Source organism: Culex quinquefasciatus, chromosome 2 (genome assembly GCF_015732765.1).
Source record: "Culex quinquefasciatus strain JHB chromosome 2, VPISU_Cqui_1.0_pri_paternal, whole genome shotgun sequence".
NCBI classification, from domain to species: domain Eukaryota; kingdom Metazoa; phylum Arthropoda; class Insecta; order Diptera; family Culicidae; genus Culex; species Culex quinquefasciatus.
Window position 1 is genome coordinate 38,104,742 of NC_051862.1, and position 22,586 is coordinate 38,127,327.

Below are 22,586 nucleotides of genomic sequence, written 5' to 3' on the forward strand. Positions count from 1 at the left end.
AGAGGGATGCCATTTTCCTGAAAGGCGGTGTCTGTATAATCTTAACAAAAGTCTGTAGGAAGTCTATTTTTTTACTCGTCACTTATTTTATTAGGACCTCTTAGGTGCTGCGATCACGTTAGTGGAGATCCATAAACCATGTTGACACTTTGGGGATTGTAATCACTCTATAAATGAGAGGAAGGCACCAACCACCTAAAGGTGGATTAAGTAACGTTTTTCTTTTTAGTTCCTTCAAATTAAAAATTCACAGGGTAATTAATCATTAATTTTTAAATGATCTTTATTCCATCCGAGGGTAAATAAATGATAAATGTACAGCATGAATAATGTGGGAGCTCGAAACTCCATTTTCAGCGCATAACAAACAAACAAAGTAAGTTTAGCGAAAAATTATACTGATAAGATAGTAATATTAGGTGAATGGTGATTGATGCTTCGCTCATTCGCATTTTGTTCGCTCTCATTTGATGACAAATCCTTTGGTATTGTTACTAAGTAAAATATATAGATTTTTTTTTAGTAGTAATTGGTGATTCGGTTCAGCTTGCACGAAAATTTAATGATTTTTTAGAAAAAGACTAGCTTGCACAATAAATCTTTACAAAACGTTCGGACAGTTTTATTTTTGGATTACAATGCATTATTTTGGTTTCACTTCGTCGATTGCTGGTTAGTTTTCAAATTTTCAGTGGTTGTTCAGCTGCCTGGGTCTGAAAGTGTAACAATTTGGCACTTTCCAATCGAATTCATACTCTTTCTCTTACAAGTTAATAATTGCAGGGTGTATATATTTTAAGAAATCCTTATTTTTAAGGGTGGTAAAAATAGCATTCCCGTAAGTATTTTTACACGTGTTCGAAAGCTGCGTTTTGCTAAAGCTAGTACGTTCTCGACTTTTAAATTGGGATTTTCTAATCCCTTGCCTGCGGTGACTTTCCGGATTGGGGCTGGGGCGATGGCGTTTCCATCTTGCGGCGATTGTTCCGTCGACCCAGCAGAATGGTCACGTCACCGGTTTTGATCGACTTGAACACGTTGATCGCTTCCTGGTGCGAGAGTCCTTGGGCTTTCCCGTTGACGGACAGGATTTCGTCACCCTCCTGGAGAGATCCCTTCTCAGCGGCCTGTCCGTTGGGGTAGATCGTTTTCACGTAGATTCCCATCGAACCTTTCGGTGAGTCCTTGCCACCGACGATCGAAAATCCGAGCGCTTTCGAGCCGTTTCCTTTGACGAATCGTGCCTGAAAAGTGATTAAAATTTGAAATCTCTCTCTTTAAATTAATTTAATACAAATTTACCTGCCGAATGGTGAACGCATTCGGGCCGCTTCGTGGCAGCGTGCAAAACTTGCTCTCCTCAATCTCCTGCTCCAGGTCCAGGTCCTCCGGGTCGTTGTCCTCGAGGGCCGCCGCCGACTGGCTGGCGTGGTCGGCCACCTTGGTGAACGTGACCGACGAAAGCTTCGTGATTCCGTTGGTGGAGGCGGATGATTTTTGTGAGCTGTCGGGAATCTGGAATTGATACAAAACAAAAAACAATATTATTTATAATTGTCAAATTAATCACACATCAAAAATCGCAATCGATCAACGGTCGCAAACTGCCGGAATGTCCGTTAGAATCCAATCCGTAGATAGTGCGCGGACAGAAACCTAAATTGGCGCCAAAAACGGTTTCCATTTATTGAATAGCTTCTCATTAGCCTCGATTACCTTTTCCGCCTTCCGCGATTTTAGGTTCGTCAAAATTCTGTTCCTGTTAGGCCGCGATCGAACAACATCGTGTACGATTACGCCGAATTGAAAGACGGCAACAAGTGATCGATCGGTTGTAAAAATCGATTGTAAAAAAATAGTTGTGTTTTGCTTGGAATGGTAGCACTGTATTCTTGGCTACTGTTAGCCGGGCAAATTTTATTGCTTAATTAACAGAGTGTGTGCGATTCTGTAACATGTTAACATGTTTAAAGGTCGTTAGGAAATTAATGGTTCTTTGTCATGTTTATCTTAAATCAAACATAAATGAACTGAATATAAAAAAAATGATTGTCGTAATTTAACATCAACAAAAAATTATAATGATAAAACTTTAACACAATGCGATTTTCTGTATTTTTTTTAATTTAAAAAAAATTAAGCCAAAAAAATTAAATGATAAAATATTAAACATGGTAATATTATTTCCTCTCAATTGTATAAAAGGGGTCATCCTTAAAGTACGTATATCACATGCCACGAAAAAAAAAATTGTTTCAAAATACATAAAAAAAATTTAACACTTCGTCCAATCAAGTTGGAAAATTGGGAAAACCATAGATTGTGCAATATCGGGAAAAAGTTTAATTTTGCAACTCTGTTTTAAAATTGTCAGGAAATTGTTTTAAAAGTGGGGGAAATTTCAAACAACTTTTGCTGTAAAATTGGGCCCTAATTAAATGTTTGTCTTTAATTCAAAATTTGAGTTATATTTTTTATCGGAAAAATCGCAACATTACACTTTTGTTTTTCTGACATTGAAAAACGGATCAATAGTGTTAGCAACTAGGTATAGCAACTATAGGCATTTGAAAATTAAGTTAGGAGTTAGCATTAAGGAGGTCCTCATTTTATTTTATTTTCTTCCTGTTGTAGATGTATCACAGTAACACGAGAGTCAGTCTTCATAGTCAAATAGCTTGAAAGTTGTCTTTTTAAATCTGTTAAACATAACATAAATTTAAATTTACAAAATAGTATTTATGCGCAAATCAATTGTTTTGTGTTTAAAAGTTAAATAAAAATGAGTAATTTTTGAAGAGCACAGAAAAATGTAAAGTCTCTGTTCATGAATTTGAGAACCACGAAGGAATATATTCACGTTTATAGTCCAAATTCATGAATAAATTCTTTCATGGTTCTCAAATTCCACAATTCTTGATTACTTGTGTTGATTTTTTTTCTGTGATTACCGATTTTTGTTTAAAAATGTCTTCACCTCACCGACAACTTTACCAAAGGCACCAATCTGATATAAATATCCTCATATAAAATCTATCCTTAATATAAAGTGAAAATGCATATAAAAGTTCGCTTTGTTTGAAACACAATGTTCGTTTAATAACCATGAAAATTAAAGTATGTTTTAAAAATATAATTAGAAATATACATAAAATTTGAGTATTTTTGAAAAACATACGGCATTTTGTTATTTTTTTGTAAAGTATTTATAATCTGAAACTAAAAAATTTATATTTTGTGAAAGTTTTGAAAATTTAACATAATATGGTTTTGCAACCATTTTGAAATTATCGTTAGCAACCTTGAGATTTAGATAACATTTCTGTAAATCAACCAAGATAAGCTATGCTAAGCTATTGCACTGCACAGAACAAAAATATTCACGTAATCTAGAATTGTGTTCATGAATTTTACAGTAATAAATTGTGTAAATTTGGAAGGTTCAAAATAACCTCTTTTACGATGTAATTTTACCTCAATTCAGGCTGAAAAAGTGACAATACACTAGAAAAGTAGTAAAATAGTAGTAAAATTACACATTTTTAGAGATAAAATCAAGGGTCCTGATTGCTCAAAATCAACCACTCCATTCGCGAGCACAAATAGCAGGCGACGCGATACTGCCCTGATGAATTCCTTCCTACCGTTTGTCACTCTATCACCATTCGCTCCCGAACACTCTCTTTTCTACTCTTCTCTCTCTCTGATCGGCTCAGTCTCCGAACGGTTCAGACAGGCCGATCGTCTCCGATCACACTGAACTGAAAACATTTTTTCTCTGATGCGCTGCGTTATACTCATTGATTTGGGTTGCCTAAAATCAATGTTATCAATTAAATTGTGCATTTATTTTGATTTCATAACATTATAGACACCATTCAAAGAAACTTCCACCAAAAAAAAAAAATCAAATTGATGGCAAACTGACGGCGTGAAGACAAAAAGACTGCCACGCTGGCATTTTGTGAGAGTGGCTCTTCGCTGAGCATGGTAGTGTGTGAGTGTCGTCGAGCGACGGAGTAGGCAAATATTTTCACGATGTATTTGTTCGCTGAGTGAACAGTTCGGGCCACTCGCTGGCTGCTTGCGAGACTCATTTGCTCATGAATACTAGCGGGTTGGAATAGAGGAAAAAATCGTGACGTCAAAAATGAACTCAAATCACTCAAAATTCATTTTGTGAGTGACTTTAACATTTTGGCCTAGTTTGACAGCTACCTTGTTCCCAGGTTTTCTGTGGGAGAGAAAAGGAGGCGAATACTTTATGAAAATCATACCTGTCAAAATTCCTAGCCTCAAAATTTTGTCGCGAGTTGCTTTTCTCCTCTATAGGCGACGAATGGATAGGCGATGAGTGAGTGGTTTCTGTTCATTGAACCGAAAATCAGGACCCTTGGATAAAATTACACATTTTTTCTGACATAAAAGACGTACCCCTTTCCGGATGTAATATTACCATGTTTTTTTACTGTAATGAGAATTATGAAGGAATATATTCAATATGATGAGTATGGTGCATTAGGGTGTAATATGGTTGTATGGAAAAAAATAAAGTTGTCCAAATTTAGTGAGCACAGCACTTTTTCAGTTCCTTCTGGGATCCTAAACAACTCCCCAAAATTTGGGACCGATTGGTTTAGTCCTCACTTTGCGCAAAGCGATTCAATTTTTCATATAAATTTGTATGGAGAAAACCATTTTTTTGGATTTTGATATTTATCAAATTCACGTTTCATGCTATATCCAAACCGGATTCATATTCGGATGCTCTGGAATGTGCTCTACAACTTTCCCGAAGAGAGTATGGTGCTACCTGGCTTCTATAAAAAGATGCAGCGTCCTCAAAACTCGTCTAAAACGTGTTTTTTGCTCGAAAATCACGTTTTAGACGAGTTTTGAGAACGCTATATCTTCTTTCAGGAGCAAGTTAGCACCATACTCTCTTCGGCAAAGTTGTAGAGCACATTCCATCCGAATATAAGTCCGGTTTGATATAGCATGAAACGTGGATTTGATAAATATTAAAATCAAAAAAATCTCCATACAAATTTATATGGAAAATTAATCGCTTAAAGTGGACAACAATCGGTCCCAAGTCTCCCAAACTGAAAAAGTGCTGTGCTGGAAAATCGATTTTGATATTACACCCTAATGGTGCATTTGCACTATAAATATGATTGAATATATTCCTTCGTGGTTCTCAAATTATGACCAAAATCACGATTTCGGGAATTGCTTGGGGAATTTACATTTGTGATGAACGGATGCCAAATTTGTAAAAGAACTTAAATTTACGAATGACGTAATCTGAGATAATTTTTCAAAAGGAATTAACATTGGGCTTTTTGAAGCAAGGTTACGGAAATAGTTTCATTCGTCGAAAGATAGGCCCCTACAAACATTGAGGCAAATAAAAAAGACGAAAAATAATCGTCTTTTTTGTTGTAGGATATTCACAGGATTCTTTAAATCAGTTTTTTTAAATTAATGTAGAATATACCTACAAAATATTTTTGTGCGAATTAGATGTGATTCTTTTATGAATAGCTCAAGATAAAAAAACCGTTTCAGAATTATTTAAGGTCCTGTTGATTTGCTTTAACAATAAAAAATAAAACCAACAACAAATCTCTAAATCTTGTTCTGTTTTGCACTATAGTCTACTTCATCACTCAAAATCACACCCGAACAGCAGGGCAGAAATCGTGTAATGCTGACAGGTCCCCGTGTTGAAAAGGGGGGCGTACAAGCTGCGGGGTAGTCCCAATTTATAGCATACCACTTCTGTCTAGTCAGATCAAACCTGGTGAGGGAAAAATAACAGACAGCTCCAAGCTTCTGGGCAAACCATGACCAAGCACAACGGGACAGAATTTAGGAAAGAGAACAACAGAATCAGCCCCGATAGTGCCAAAATTCTTCCCTCCCTCCTAGAAGATTAATTGGCAGCTTAATAGCACTTTGATCCGATCCATGGAACTGTTCAAGGATTTTTGTTGGGTACAAAGGATTTTACACGCGGATCAAGCCCTGCTGATGCCAATCTTCACTTCGAATTTGCTCCGAGAAAGTTGAGCTGCTGCTCTCATAATTTGTCTACAGTTGATGCTCGAAGCCCGGATAATTGCTTCCTTGTTTGGGGGATGACTTGGAGCTTGGTGGATGCCGAGCCGACAAACTCTCGATTGAATAATGCTTCTGCTTGAAGAGCAAGTAAAAGTTGCTATTAGTTCCACTAACCAAAAGGGGGTGGATCATCAACATCATGTATGTTTCAAGAGTGGAGTAAATTTACAATCAGGGTTTTATTTTGCAAATTTTAAATAGATAACTGCAAAGGAAACGCCAATAACTTTCTTCGAACAATTCCAGCCGGCAATTAGCGGTCAAACACACCTTAAAATATTCAAATATCCAACGACAACAATGGCGGCACGTAGCACGTGCCTGGCCATATTTGCATGTGCCTAGTACGATCGGTTGCTGTTCCACCCGTTCCACCTTCTGGTGAAGGTGTTGCTTGCAAACTCTATATTTACAAAACACAAGCTTCAACTTATGCTAAGCTAATGGCTAAGCTGTGTGGTGACGAATCAAAAATCAAACCATCCACATTAACGACCCCCGGGTCTTTTGTGGTCTCTATTGCAAGTTTCTGCTCGAACCTAGGAATCCAAAGGCTTGAATGGGGAGAGCACTTAAACCTCTTTCTACTCCAAGGAACCTTTCACCCCAGTGTTTAAACTGACGACCTTTGGATTGCGAGTCCAACCGCCGCCAGCGATTCCACCGGAGTAGGTTTGGTTTGGTGTGTTGTTTGTACTTATGGCATGGAGACGACTCCTACACCTGGAATGACTTAACGGTCTAACAACTAAGGCCGGGAACGACATTTTACTTTCTCATCCGATGGAAGGTTGCCGCAGATGGAATCGAACCCAAATCATCCGCTTACAAGCGGACATCGTAACCATTCGGCCACGCACTGTGTGGTGACGAATCTATTATGGAATTCCTGGTTGCGGAGGGGACTTCTGTGTTTGCAAATATAGATAGCTGACTTAACGGACGCGCGCTTGACTCTGTCAGTAGTGTGGCTTGTGCCATACCGGGAGTGATTGCAGAAGAAATTGATGAGCGTAACGTAACGGTTCTGACTCGAATCTTGAATTATATTATTTTAGGCAATTTTATCCAGATTTTTAAGCGAAGATGGCGTTACGAATGGTGCACGCCCGAAATGTCAAAATCGCGCAGTGGTACCAACATTAGGAAAAAAAATTGGCTGTCATGGCATACTTTTTTTGAATTTGGAAAAAAATCTTAGATTCAATGTTTACCATAAGATGAAGTTATCATTAAAAAGCAAAAAAAAAAATTAAATAAACATACCTGAATTTTCAGTTTGTGGAATAAACTGAACAATGAAATGAACTGTTTTATTAAATGAAAACCCAATTTTTTATTCATAAATATCATATCAAGTATATGCTTACTTGAATAAAATTGCACTGCAATTAATCCTGAATGTTATCCGATCACATTTAAAAATAAGATAAAAGTTTTACTGTTCAAGTTTAAAAAATATTTGAATTCTTGAAAACTGAACAATGTGATTACAACCACTGATTGGATTTCTATTGCATCCTCATTCCCTCCCAATAATGACCAAATTCTCCAAAGGGGGGAATTCTTCACCGGTTGGTTTCAATTGTCAATGTCAAAATATGAAACTATCAAGATATTTTCCGATCATTCCAATAAAAATAGTTTTAAATTTTTCAAATTTACTCTGACATTTGAAGTGGTCGAAAAATTGTATTTTTGGCTCGTTCTTAGAACCTAATTTGGTCTAATAATTTGCCAAAAACTATTTTCGATGCTTTTTCAACTTCATTTTTTTAACTAAGAAGAACTTTAATTTTTTATTTTTTTAAAAGTCTAGGTGTATTGTTTTGAATTGTTTTGTAAAATTTTGCTGTATTTTTGAAAAAAATCAGCCATTGTCGTATTTTTAACTAGTATCCCCTACTTTTTGTTTTAAACAGGTATTCAACATTTTTTGGTTACGTCCTAGATTATATATTGACAAATATTGTTGCAACGCAAAATATGAAAAAAAAACAAAAATCGAAATTTTACCTAAAATTTATGAAAACATAAAATGCTAAAATTGACAAACACCTACAAAAAATACAAAAATTACTGTGCAGGCTCATATCGAGGGATAGCATGAACTAGGAACACGTAAACTTCGATTTTTTTCAAAAAATGTTTAGACAGGGCAGAATAATTTCTAATCTAATCTAATCTAATCAGACCCTAGCGCAGCCAATCTTTCGAAGGGATCCTGGAGAGTGCCTTAGGTTAGATGACACCTAGCACTCTTCTTGTCATTTATTAACATTTGTAGTGCACCATTGCATCGGAATGCATTGAAACATCACAAGCGTTAAAGCGGCCAGGCCTACTGCGTAAAGCCGTATCGCAGAGATGACTCGTAATTGGGTTGAGTTTGAGCACAGAGTGTTCGAACAACAACACAATTCTGAATCGACAGGGGAGGAAGAAGCGTGGGGACACACCACCATACGCTCCGAGATTTTGGTTGTATTCGTTGGGAGCACCATGCTAAGAAGGTTTGGTACTCCGGGACCCTCTGGGATGGGACATTGTATTTCCACGAATGCCCTGGACACTATTTGCCGTGGTTATAGCGCCACAACTCGCTCGTTTAGACAGGGCAGAATAATTTTCTCAAAAAATCAATACAAAAATAGTTTTAATATTTTTCATCTATAGTACCAAAATTGAAAAATTTCAAAAAGTCTCAAGTGCTTTTTTTTATTAAAAATAAATAAATAGGCGTTTTACAATGTATTTTAACAATCAATTGTTTTAGTTAAAAAAAAAAACATAATTTTCAGCAATAATTATTTTTGCAACCTGATTTTTTGTGCATTTATTAAGTGGGTTCAAAAACATGGTTGGCCTTAGCCTTTTTTCAAATTTAAACTTTATTTTTTTCTATTTGTATTTTTATTGTTTCTTGAAATTTTGTCAATACAATTTTTAAACAAAACTTTAACAGATAAATCTAAACTTATGACTTTTTTTGTCGAATTTCAACATCTATTGTTATATTATTGTCCTAATAGGGCTAAGTAACGTGAATGTTAAGTTGAGATAATATTATTGTTTAAGATCCCCAAGTAATAGTCATGCTCTATACGGAAAAATATCAAAACACTTGGTTGAAAAATGTTATTTCAGTCAATTAGTCGTATCGGGCCGGTTCTGTCTTCTCTATCGTATTTAAACAATTCTTCACTGCTAATATGATTTGTTAACTTAAAATTACAGACAAAATTAAACTCAAACCTCATTTATTTCAAAACAGTCTGTTCAAACACCTCACATGTTCTCATAAATTTGTACAATTCTCCAAAACAATTTCCTCCCATTCTGCGCGTGGGCTCGTACGTACAGTGCAATTACAGCCCATTAAGTGCCCACTCGTAACATATTGCAAAAAGCAAAAAAAATCACCTACTTCTTGTCAGCTCGCGTCAGCGAGCTGGTCACACACCTTCTTCCTGCGGGGGCGTATAATTCACTGAACCTTCGACCGAGATGTCGGTCAGTTGGGGCGTCTCGTCACGATCTTCCATATGATCTGCATGTCCTGCTTGGCTCAGGTAGATCAAAATTGATGGCAAGGGGGAAATATTCAAATTAGATCACTGCACTGACCTGCGGTGCATGTGGTGCAATGCATTCCCAATCTTGGCGGGAAACTGACAGCCAGCCCAGGTGTTGATGAAGATCGGATCGGATTGAGACGTTGATGCAATAAACAAACCAGCAGAAGTAGTTGATTGAATGATCACATGTTTGTGGTGGCACGCTGCCGACCGGCAATAATAATTAGAGCTCTGTTTGTGGGTCCATCATGGCACATAATTATAACACTTCAGGCGGTTGGCCAGCAGCGGGGTTCCCGGCAGTCAGTGTAGTGAAATGATTTAATGGCGGTGCGAAATTAGGTTAGTCATAAATCGTTCTACCACAAACCGTCAACGATGGTCAACCAACACTGCTGCCGCTCGAAAATGATCTTCAGAGTGCCGCTTGGCAGCGTCGTCATCATCATCTCGGTACAGTCAATTCAATTTGGGGCTCGGCCGTATGATTTAAGGCATTTCTCCTTAACAGTGTAACGCAACGCGAACGCAAAGTTGTAAAGTTTTCGGTGGACTTTTGCCCGAAAGTCATAACTTTTTGCTATGTGTGTGCCCTAGCGGAACACCCAAATCAAGAGGCATGTGTTTGCGGCCAATCGAGGTTTACTGTTTCTGGGTTAGTAGTAATATTTGGACACCTTGCCTTTTGTAAAGGCAGGCTGTGAATGACTGCCATTAATTTGTTTGATGGTTTGGTTCCCAGGAGGAAATTTTAAAATATTAAGCTTTAATTCATATTAAGCTTTAGTTCAAATCATATTTTAGTTCATATTAGGCTTATTAAAAACGAAACTATTGGCACTACGCCCCCCGGGGCATGGCCTTCCTCTAACGTGGGATTTCTGCTCCAGCGCCTCTGACGAGACAGGAGAAACCGGGACCGACGTTTTACTTCACCATCCGATAGAAGCTCAGTGGATAAGGCGGGAATCGAACCCGCGTCTCATAGCATCATCGGGATTGGCAGCCGAAGCCGCTACTCCTGCGCCACGAGACCCACTAGGCTTAGGCTTATTATAAGTTCCTAAAATCATTTGTAGGTGCAAAATAAAATTTTCAATGGTCAAAAACAAACATTTTTCAATAAAGTGCATGGTTTCCTTTATAATTTATTCGAAAAATGCTCAGTTTTTTTTAGAAACTTGCAATAGAGACCACAAAAGACCTGGTGATCGTTAAAGTGGATGGTTTGATTTTTCCAGTTTTTTTTCACAAAAATACTTTATAAAGGAAAAAAATAATAATAAGAAATTTGAATCGATTTTTCTCCAAATTTATTAGGTTTCCGTTTCTGACATTCTTGGAGGTTGCGATATTTGCAAAACTGATAAAAATCTGGTTGGGCAACCACTTATCCATACCTTTTTGTTTGTATTCTGATAGTGTATCCATATGCATAAAATCGATATTACTGATAAATGCTGCCGAAAAACATATTGTAAAACCAGCTCGGTAACAAACTGAAATGTGGAATTTTTTGACTTATTGATAAAAGAAAATTACTAATTGATACAAATAATTCTCCAATGAACTGTATCATTAATTTTGAGAACTTGGGATTCATCACTTGTTAACAAAAAATGTTCTTAATGAAATCAATATTTAAAAACAAATTTCCAGCCACATTTTCAATTTTTTTAATACAGAAATTATCATAAAATGCTAAATATCCACTGTGAAAAAATGGGTAATTATGGTAGGTGTAAAATTGAATGGTTTAATGTAACTTCTTTTATGATGTAATATTACATCAATTTATACTGAAAAAGTGGCGTTACATCGGAAATGTTTCAAATTTACACATTTTTGGAGACAATTAAAATTTGCAGTTGTCTTATTTAGTGTGAAAATTATTTCAAAATATTTTTATTAATTTTTTCACTAAACGTGTAAAGTTTTTGCTAATTTTATTTCAAGTTTTTGCCTTTCTCAACTAAAATTGTAAAATCGATTGCAATCTATTCATAATTATTATTTTAGCATTTTAAATCACACACTCTTTTTAATTTATTATAAAATTTCTAAGTTATAAAATTGTTATTTTTTCAGAAAATTCTTTAGCTTGGATTCCAAGGCCGAGGAACTTTTCATGTTTGAAACATAAAAAACTTTTCAAGAATAAATGAAAATAACTCTCAAAGTATGTAGAAGCTGCCATGTACATAAGAATAAATTTATAAAAAAATAAAGATACAACACGTTTTTTAATTTTTTTTAAATTGCTCAATCTTGAAAAAATATATTCCGAAATGATTATCAATCTGCTCATTTTCTAAGGAACTTCTTTTGCTAAAAGGATGCAAATACATAAAAAAACAAATAAAAATTCCACTTTTTTTTAAATCCGTTTAATTTTCTAAAACTATCTCTACTTGAAAGAATGTTGTGTTTTGAACCAATTTGTTATCAAAGAACTGGTCATGTTTTAAAGATTGCAACATCAAATAAAAATGATTTTTTAAACACTGGTTTTCAAAGAAATTATTTTGTTCAACCAATTTGTTCAAAAAACACTAGTCATGTTTGAGAGAATGCAAAAACTAATAGAAATGATTTTATTTTGAAAAACCTTTTTATTCGATGAGCTGGTCATGTTGAAAAGAATGCCAATACACATATAAATTATTTAAAAAAATCATTTATAAATTCCACTCCCCGAGCAGACGGAAATAACGTGGGAATAACATTTTTTGTTATTTGAAAATACTAGGCCAATAACATTTTATGTTATTTATAACAAGATTTGTTATTCGCCGTTATGATTTTTTTGTTATTGGATTGTTGTTGTAATAACAGACTAATAACATTTTGCGTTATTCTTCGAACAAATCTTTGTTATTCTTTTTTGTTATTTTAACAACTAATCCGATCATCCCAATAACAGTTGGAGTTATTCTTCCATAACAAAAAATGTTATTCCCAAGTTGTTTTGACTTTCAACCAATATCAGAACAATAACAAATTTGGTTATGATAACATAAACTGTTATTAGGCTCTTATGCAAAAATGGATTTTGCAAGAATATTCCAGAACATTTTTTGTTATTTTAACAGTATTTGTTATTGAAATGGCATGAATTTTGTTATTACCGTCTGCCCGGGTCGGCAGAAAGATTTTCGGCAAATGGTCCATTCGGCGAAATTATCTTCGGTGCTGTCCACAAATTCAAAACGGATTTTGCCAAATGAAGATGAAAGCAACGTGTCTTTTTATTTCGTATAAAATGTTAAATTGTAAGGATTATCAACCACTTAACTGAAACAAAGCTCTAAAACCATTCACGCATTTTCTCCCCATCCAACCGTTTTTGGGGACGCACATTTGTCATTTCTGCGTCAGAAACCGCCACCAAATAAAAGTAATCCCCTCTGAGTTCCTGAAAGATTACTATCAACGACCATCGCGGCTCTCGTTAACCCACCTATACCGGGCAAAGTCGTTAAAATCTCATTTTCGCGGGTGCCACCGAGACCACCTTCGGCCAACTTTGAAGACAATAAAAATTTGGAACTAATCGCCCAGAGTCCGATCTTCCCGCCCGATTGGTGGTCAAGGGTTAACCTCCTTCTAGTAGGTAGTGAAGAGAGATTTTCATCTCACCCAATTTAAATGCAAATTACGCGTGTGCGTGTGCGATCAGTGGGGCTTGCTATCAAAACTAATGATACGCATCAACGCTGGGAGATCCATCGCTAGGAAAATAGAGTAGGAGAAATTAATTAAGCGACGCCGGCGATGCGGTTTCACCGGATTTTTTTGGCTGGACCGAACTTTGGCCTTGCCTTTCCTGTTACGCACTACTACTATACTATCGCCATCTCAAACATAGTGTTGATTAGTTTTCGTGGTGGGCGATGACTTAATTTACATACGGGCTCGCCCCAGGACGGTTTTAATTCGATATGTTAATTGCCGGTATAGCCTTAGGTTCTGTTTTGTTGTTCACGCGTAGGTTTTGGGGAAGGGTTAATCGGTGGGTCAGAGACATTGAAGTTGATTCTCCAATTTCACCGATTCAAATTTTGATTTAAAGAACAGTGTTTTAATTTTAATGTAATTGCTTGGATATCTTTTACAATTTTGAATTTTAAAAGTGAAATATTATTAATGGGTGAACAACGAACTTTGCCTTTTCAAATCCTCGATAAGCACGTGGCGTGTCGGGCTCAATCGCTGGCCAATTTGATTGCTTCAGGGCAAATTTCGGCGAAAGCTCAACCCGGTGTAATCACACCCGAATCCGCCAGCAGCGATTGAAGCCTAATCACAGTGCCTAAACTGCGCTGCGCAGGCCGTCAATAACCACTCACAGCGAGGTGCTTGGCACCTCAATTAAATTGAATAACGCGCGCGCTCCATGCAAGAAACCCCGGCTAATCAGGCCAGAAAGATGAGATCTACCGATGAGTCGTTTAGAGGTATCGTAAACCGATCGCAACGCATCGCAGTTCGGTGCAGTTCAGTTACGCCGTTTTCCTCCAAACATCATGATAGGCATTAGGTGGTAGTGTGCACTATACAGTTGAGTTGCAGTGCAGGAAAGAGGCTTGCCAAATCTCGGAGTGAACGCGCGCGCAACCCCCCTTTCTAGGTCAACCGGAGCCGAGTGCTGTAGGGTAAAGAAGCTCATCCGATTACTGATCTTTATTATATCACGATAGTACAGCTGGGCACAGACAATCAGATGAAAAATGCTTAAAAATGATTTCAAAGCTGATTGCATACCTACAGGCGAAGAGTAATTATGTTTTTTCGCCACAACTTATGTGACATTGCAATCTTCAGCGAAATCTTATATCAAATCTGTTAACCCATGAAAGGAAGCCCCAAAAAAAGTTGGCGAATCGGCCGAAACCACAATAAAAGAAGCCAAAAATAACGCGCTCAAGATAATTAACCGTTAGTGGGAGGATTGTTAATTCATGGGAGAGGGAGGGCAACTTTCAGCTACTTAATCGATTACTGTTTTCTTTGTGTGGAGACCAGTTAGCAGCACTTTCCCTGGAAGTTCACTTTTAATTCGCGGATTTTGATAAAGCAGTGGAAACAATTAGCCAGTTCCGGTGCTGCAGCAGTGTGAATTGTTGTTTGCGATAATGGAACCCCCGTAATGAGCCATAAACGTTGGCTAATGATGTGGAAGAAAAGTTCAACAGTTAGAGAGTTGATTTATTTGATTGAAATAAAAAAAAATCAAGGAGCATGAAATGTCTAACAATAGTCAGAACAACTACCAAAATCAAAAATAAACAACATCGTTGTTCATTTAGTAGTCACTTTGGAATACCCATAACACTCTCAAACAACCAAATCTGAAGAATAAAGTCCAAAAATTCTAGTTGGCCCATTTCAATACCAAAGAATATCCTCAATAGTCCATCGCCACCATATTTGTCGCCATTCTTGATCAGATATTCTCAGATTGCTTCAGATCATATTTTTCATATTTTAACTCAACGACCCAAAAAGAACTGAATTTTTGAGGACTTCTGGAACCTTCTGGAAGTCTTAAAAATGTATTATTTTACATTGGATTTTTTTTATTCTGAGTTTATATGACACATTCTCCGGCAATATACACCTTAGGATGAAATTTTGAAAAGCGTGTATGAGCTATTTGGATATTTTTCCTCGATTCTAGACTACTTAAAGCTTCAAAAATCATGGTTTTCATTAATTGATCATTTGAATATCATTTTGTACAAGTTGGTTAGGTTATGCATCAATTCGTGATAAAATCATCGTTTTAAAACATTTTTCTAAAAACTCCTGGTTTTCAGCGGAATAAAATACGAAAAATATTCTTTTGATTGCATTTTGTAGGTTTTTAGTTGTACTAAACGGAAATGTCATGGGTTTGCAGTTTATCTTAAGTTAAGTATTTTTTCAAACTAGTGTAAGTTTACCATTTTATTGCGTTGCAACGTCACGAAAAAGGGACATTTGTTTATGTCAACAAAAAACTAAACATTCAAACATTTTGATATTTCGGATGCTCTTTGTTCTTGGAAAGAGCTTTCTAATGCAATCTAGAGCGACTTAATTGGTTGTCTAGATCCAAAGTTACAACAGGTTTAAGTTTGCGTTGCAACGTCACGAAATTTTAAATCATATTGGTCACATGGCAAAAAAGGTGTATGCGTAGTTGGTTGTTGAAGATAAAAGGTTACTAAATATTATATATTTGTTATAATGTTTTCGAGCATATTTACATAAGAATTGTATATGGGTCATTCACAAATTCCGTCATTTAAGTTTGATGCAAATCGAAAAAAAAGTATTTTATGAAACTTGTTGAACAAATCAAAATAGACCGATGTTCACAAGGGGGAAAAATCTAAAATTTTCAAAAAAGTAATCACGTGGTTACTGGATGGCCCCTTTATGATAAACTGATTTACGTGAGGGTTCATTCTAATACAACGCAATGATTTTTTTTTATCCCACACCCTTATGTAAGTCAAATTACAGTGGGAGTCTAACATGGGCAGGCCAATCAATTAACATGTCCTTGTACTGTTTATTAATGTCTTATAATCAAATCTTAACCTACAGTTGTTCAGCCTAACAAAAACTATGATTTATTTTGAAACTATAATTTCGTGACGTTGCAACGCAACGAAAAACCCTGTTTTCAAAAACAGAGCGTTGCAACGTCACGAAATGTAAATGGTCTTCAAAAATCGAGGTTTAATTTTTTCGAAAAACTAATGATTGCATTCGATTTGTTGGCCAATTTTACACTAAAAATGGAAGAAGAACTCCAAATTTGCCGTTTAACAGAGCAGAGTTAATGGCGAAACATGAATTGGGTCAGGATTGAGAAAAAGTCACGCGTTGCAACGTCACGCTACATATCCCCCTCTCAAAAAGAGAATATTCGCTTAATAGTAGTTTATGCAACAAGTTGCAAAAAGAGGATTTTTTCAGCACGAGTCGTACATTTATCCAACGAGGTTCACCGAGTTGGATAAATACGACGAGTGATGAAAAAATCAAGTTTTGCAACGAGTTCCATACAACATTTTTTGCAATTCCGCAAAACACCCTTTAAACAGAATTGTAGGTCAAATGTCAATGCATTTAGTCAATGAATCGTTTAAATCAAAAAAATGTTGAAAAGTATTACTTTTCCAAACAAGTGCTGAAAAGTTCAACTTTTCAGCATCCATTTCAGTGCTGAAAAGTAGAACTTTTCAGCATTGTTTTGAAAAGGGTTACTATTCGATTCTGTTATTTTTGGCAGCGAAAAGTAGGCTGTTTCGTCGTTCGAGAATGACAGGAAAAGTAAGTAGTTTCACGACGGAATTGCAAAATAGTAGTTTATGCAACAAGTTGCAAAAAGATGATTTTTTCAGCACGAGTCGTACTCGGTGAACCTCGTTAGATAAATACGACGAGTGATGAAAAATCAAGTTTTGCAACGAGTTCCATACAACGTTTTTTTGCAATTCCGAAAAAAACCCTTTGGACACAATTATAGGACAAATGTACATGCATTGAGAAAATCAATCGTTCAAATCAAAAAAATGATGAAAAGTATAACTTTTCAGCATTTGTTTTGAAAAGGGTTACTATTCGATTATGTTATTTTTGGTACAGAAAAGTAGGCTATTTCGTCGTTCAAGAATGACAGGAAAAGTAAGTAGTTTCACGACGGAATTGTAAAAACATATATTTTTGATACCAGATTTGGCAAAAGATGCTTTTGTCAGTTCTCTAAAATGATGCCATTTCGAGTTACCTAAAACATTTAAACAAATTTCCAAAATCGAAAAATCTTTATTTTAGGAACTTAAGTCTGTGTGGATCAATCGTCAGACGCAAAAATTCTAAGTGTAAATATAGGTATTTGGTGCCCTCTCCCCGTGCCATACCTTGACACTTAGGAGACCCGGGAGGCGAAGTCTTGTCGCAAAAAGAACGATACACGCCTGTGGATCCGTTGACGAAACCGCAAGGTTTAAGAGGGCCACATTATAAGGTGTTACGTCGATTCCGTTTTTTTAAAGTAATTAAAGGTCAAATATTTGGGATTTTTTCCGTATACTGTAAACCGGGGTGACTGTTATAGCCGGGGTGACATTGATAGGTTAGAGATTTTCCAACAGAATTCAAGATACGCATAAAATACGAACGGAATGATATGGAATCATCTCAAGAAGTACTAATCATTTAATTTTGGAAAGTTTAAAAAGTTAAACATTACGAAAATGTTTATAAATAGGATTATCATAATACACTTCAAGTATCATGATTTTTTCAATGGAAATAAGATGGAATAAGTTTATATTTTACAATTTTTAAGTATGAGCAATTCCATGTCAAATAGGGAATCCGTTGTACCCGACCCTCTCCGATTTCAATGAAACTTTGTAGACATGTTATCCTAGGCATATAAAAGCCATTTTTGTGTATATGGAGCCAGTTACACTCGATAATGACATTTGAGAAGGGCGTAAGTGTTTTAAATATTTTTGTATTTTGTAATTTAAATATTGCTGTATCTCGAAGCCGTTGCATCGTATCAAAATGTGGTCAAACACAAACTTGTAGGAAATTTGACGGGCTTTCCGAAAAAAATACACTGAAAGAAAAAAACACGCCAGCTTTCCGGTAAAAATACTTTCGAGACTGAAAAATCAATTCTGTCACAAAGAAATTGTCAAAAAGCATCAAAAAACCTATTTTTTCAACATTTTTATTTTTAGACCGCTGTAACTTCACAAGGATTCGACTTAGGACAATGGTCAATCTATATACTTTTATGTAAAATTGTCTGGAAAATCGACTCTTGTGTTCGGTTTTTGAAAATTTTGATGTTTAGAGCACTTTTGAAAAAAACAGTTTCAGTAAATGATTTTTGTATTTTTTTAGGTGAGCTGCTCCATCCTGCATTTTTCGCGAGTCTTTTTGTAATATCTTAGGCTATTTTCACAAAAATTTTGAACGAAAAAAAATCGTGGGCTCACCTTTAAATTTTACTTTTAAACTTTAAAATCAAAAAACTTCATAAAAGTGGCGTGTTTTTTTCTTTCAGTGTATTTTTTCGGCAAGCCCGTCAAATTTCCTACAAGTTTGTCTTTGACCACATTTTAATACGATGCAACGGCTTCGAGATACAGAAATATTTAAATTACGAAATACAAAAATATTTAAAACACTTACGCCCTTCTCAAATGTCATTATCGTGTGGAACTGGCTCCATATACACAAAAATGGCTTTTATATGCCTAGGATAAAATGTCTACAAAGTTTCATTGAAATCGGTGAGGGTCAAGAAAAAAGTACCTAAAAAATTCCTGTTTTGGGCTGGAATTGCTCGTATAATTGAAACAGAATTCAAAAATATCTTCAGATTTATAGATATTTTCAATAGAGCAAATTTGTGTTATGTTGACCACAAAAATTGATCTTTTTTTGCTGAAAAAATCAATTAATAATGATATTTTAGCAAGTTTGGAACTTTTCATTTACTTAAACTCAAATGTATATACATTTAATTAAAAGTTAATAAACTTAGTTAGTACGTTTAACTTAATTGTATTTTTTAAAAAATAAATCAATAAAATTAACCTCTCTAAGAGTCAATTTGACGTTATCAATTAAATTTGCACACCTTTAGGTTGGAATTAGTATGAAGCACAGTGATTAGCAAAGCCACCCAGGATTTTTAAATGACAATTTTCAATGAAATATTGAAAAAAAACTTTTATGAAAAATGTACATATACGTCGAGTGGCCTACCTCAGTAAATGTTTTTAAAAATATACATCTTGAGATAAGTCGCACTGGTTGAATAATATTTGAAAAATAAATTAAAATCACCCTTTTTAGGGTACCTACTTTTTCTGAAATGTCCTAATCAGGCCTGCAAAATGTTTCCAACCCAGCGTACACATGAAGCAAACCAAAATGTCAGTTCACTGCTAGCATCTGACTGTAAGCCTACTGTGTCCGTTCAACCACTGCCGCCTGACTCGTGCCGGTCGGCTGCTGGAGAATGAGAGAAGTGAAAAAATTAGCTACACTCACTCAATTCGTGTCATATGACTGACTCGTAAAATCCTCTCTAAACACTATTTTGACTATTTTTAAACAATTGAATGGTTCTAGACTGTGCAAAACACTTAAAACAACCATAACTTATATTCAAAATTACATTTCCACGCATAAATACCAACTTTTTGTGTAAAAACTTGTTTCTTTATGTGTGTGCGTGCAACGTCGAATGAGCGTTGGTCAACTACTGTCTCGCATTGCAGCTGCTCAGTGAGCTAGGGCACTCACGACTGAGTCGGGTTTGTTTATGTCACGGTTTTGCGGTTCAGTGAATGGGACTGAAAAAATCGTGTATGCGTCGCCGATTTTCGCGTCAGGACCCCTGACATTTTCAGCTCTGGTCCTAATTATAAACTACAACAAGACGCCAAATCGATCATCCCTGCTCTAGTATTAAACAGTCTTCCCGAAACGCGCGCACGCCGTACACGCCGTACAAGTTTTCAGTGCAGATGAACCTCAAACACACCAGGCTGCCATGTTCGAGTTCTCCCCGCACGGCGCACTCAAGTTTACACGCGGTGTAAACACGGGGTGCACACCTCGGGTACAACGCCGTGCGAGCGAAGAGCGTGTGAAGAGACGAAAAAATGACTGCTTCTCACTCTCTCTGTGGCAACACTGTAGTGTGACTGCAGCGGAGAATGAAACACCGCTTTACAGCAGAGGGAGCGTGAGGGAACTATTTTTGTCTCTTTTCTGCGTCGTCGGCTTGCACGGGATTTGTACCCGGGGTGCAAGGTTCGGTTTTAAACTCGAGGTTCGTGTGCGCGTACAGACTGTACACGGCAGAGTTTAGGTTTGTTGTACGCGTGCACACGCGGTGCTGGTGTTTGATCGAGTACAGAAAACAGAGAACGCGGTTGAACGCGGTGCACGGGGATCACTGGTATTAAATATTCACATGATCATGATCATCAACCAGCCCTCAAAATTGTATGGGGAAGATACAAAATGGCTTTTTTGACATAGAGAATGCATGGTCAAAGTTTAATTCAAATCAAAAATACGAAGGAAATCCAATTCGCAAAACCATTGATAAGTAATACATCTGAAGATATATTTAAATCCGGGACCGGGACCGTGGTGTAGGGGTAAGCGTGGTTGCCTCTCACCCAGTCGGCCTGGGTTCGATCCCAGAAGGTCCCGGCGGCAAATTTTGAGACGAGATTTGTCTGATCACGCCTTCCGTCGGACAGGGAAGTAAATGTTGGCCCCGGACTAACCTAAAAAAAAAGGTTAGGTCGTTAGCTCAGTCCAGGTGTAGGAGTCGTCTCCCTGGGTCCTGCCTCGGTGGATTCGCTGGTACACCCAACTGGCAGTCGCATGATTGTGATGCATGGCGGCATGAAAGTATATCAGAATCTGCATGAAATCTGTCCTCATGCATTTTTTTGCGATATAGGAGTATGACATTTTTGCCCGTTACCGACAATTATCGACATTACCGACGGCTTTTTGATTGTATTTCACAAAAAAACACTTAGCAGAACGAGGATTGAACCACCAACTTCTTGGTTATTGATCCGACACGCTACCACCGCGCCATGGACGCTTGATGAAAAGTGAGTGAAAGAGCACCAACATATGCTTCTCTTTGGAGTGTTGCTCGGGGACGGGCCAGCTTTATATGTGTTGGTGAGAACTGCAGATCGCTAAAATTTTTACACGCGGGCAAAAATGATCTAGGGGCTTGCTGCAAAAAATGTTATAAAATATGACATTTTCTGCAGCAAATCCAATGTTGCAGATTTTGAGATATATTTTTCCTTTGGGTGTAGGCAGTTGGACTCACAATCCAAAAAGGTCGTCAGTTCGAATCCCGGGGTGGATGGAAGCTAAGGTGTAAAAAGAGGTTTGCAATTGCCTCAACAATCAAGCCTTCGGACACCTAGTTTCGAGTAGGAATCTCGCAATCGAGAACGCCAAGGCAAAGCTGTAGAGCGAATAATTTGATTTGATTTTTTTTTTTTTGATATATTTAAATCACATTCGATCTTTGCCTCCAAGGCGGCATTCTTTGTTGTTTCTTAAACCATTTTTTGTCAAGGTGAAAGCCAAAAAGTAAAAAAAAAGCCTTATAAGCTTTCTAGATTGCTTTCATCAATAACTAAAAACGTATACAGTTGAGTCAACGACCTTTCATCGCTCCTCATTCCTCCCAACCTATCAACCACTTCCGACATTTCAATGGAAATGTCCGACACGCCTGCATAACAGCGCAAATAAGCAAAGACCATTGCACTTGTGAGCCGCATAGAACACTACCCCCCTTGAGCATCAAGTTTCAACCATGTGAGAATTATGAGAATTGCATAAATTAAGGAGAAACACACACACACACACACCACGTGAGTGCATCTCTGAAGTACGTGCTCGGCAAGGGTAATTAATGAAATTGAAACGAGATTTATTACTTTCTCACTTGGGAAGAGCGAACCCATTAGAATAGTTAGATGTGCCCCTAGACGAAACGGTGCGTCACATTTCTCCAAACGAGGGGTCCAATACTGGGGCGATATATTTTTCAAAAGAATATTTTGAGATTAATTTATGCTTGAGTTAAAATGAAAATGGTGAGTTTAAAATTTATCCAAAATATTTATTTAATTAACCCCTCGGTCCAGAACCGCTACTATAGTTTTAACTCATTTACGCATGGGAGCAACAGTCTCGCGCGCTCGATGGGTGTAATTATTCAATTCTTAAAATCTACACACACTCACAAACAAACCCGCGGTTCAGAATAAATTTTCTCCATTGCCTGAGCCGCCACAACCA

At 36.7% G+C, this 22,586-nt stretch overlaps 1 protein-coding gene across 1 annotated transcript in view; it reads right to left on the reverse strand.

Annotated features, from left to right (window-relative positions):
- Positions 1-265: 265 nt before the first annotated feature.
- LOC6054055 (pro-interleukin-16) overlaps positions 266-22,586 on the reverse strand; it is a 125,139-nt gene continuing 102,818 nt past the window's right edge. The window contains 2 exon segments of the mRNA XM_038254647.1: positions 266-1,244; positions 1,303-1,515. Of these exon segments, the coding sequence (XP_038110575.1) occupies positions 915-1,244; positions 1,303-1,515 (543 nt within the window). The 3' untranslated portion in view covers positions 266-914.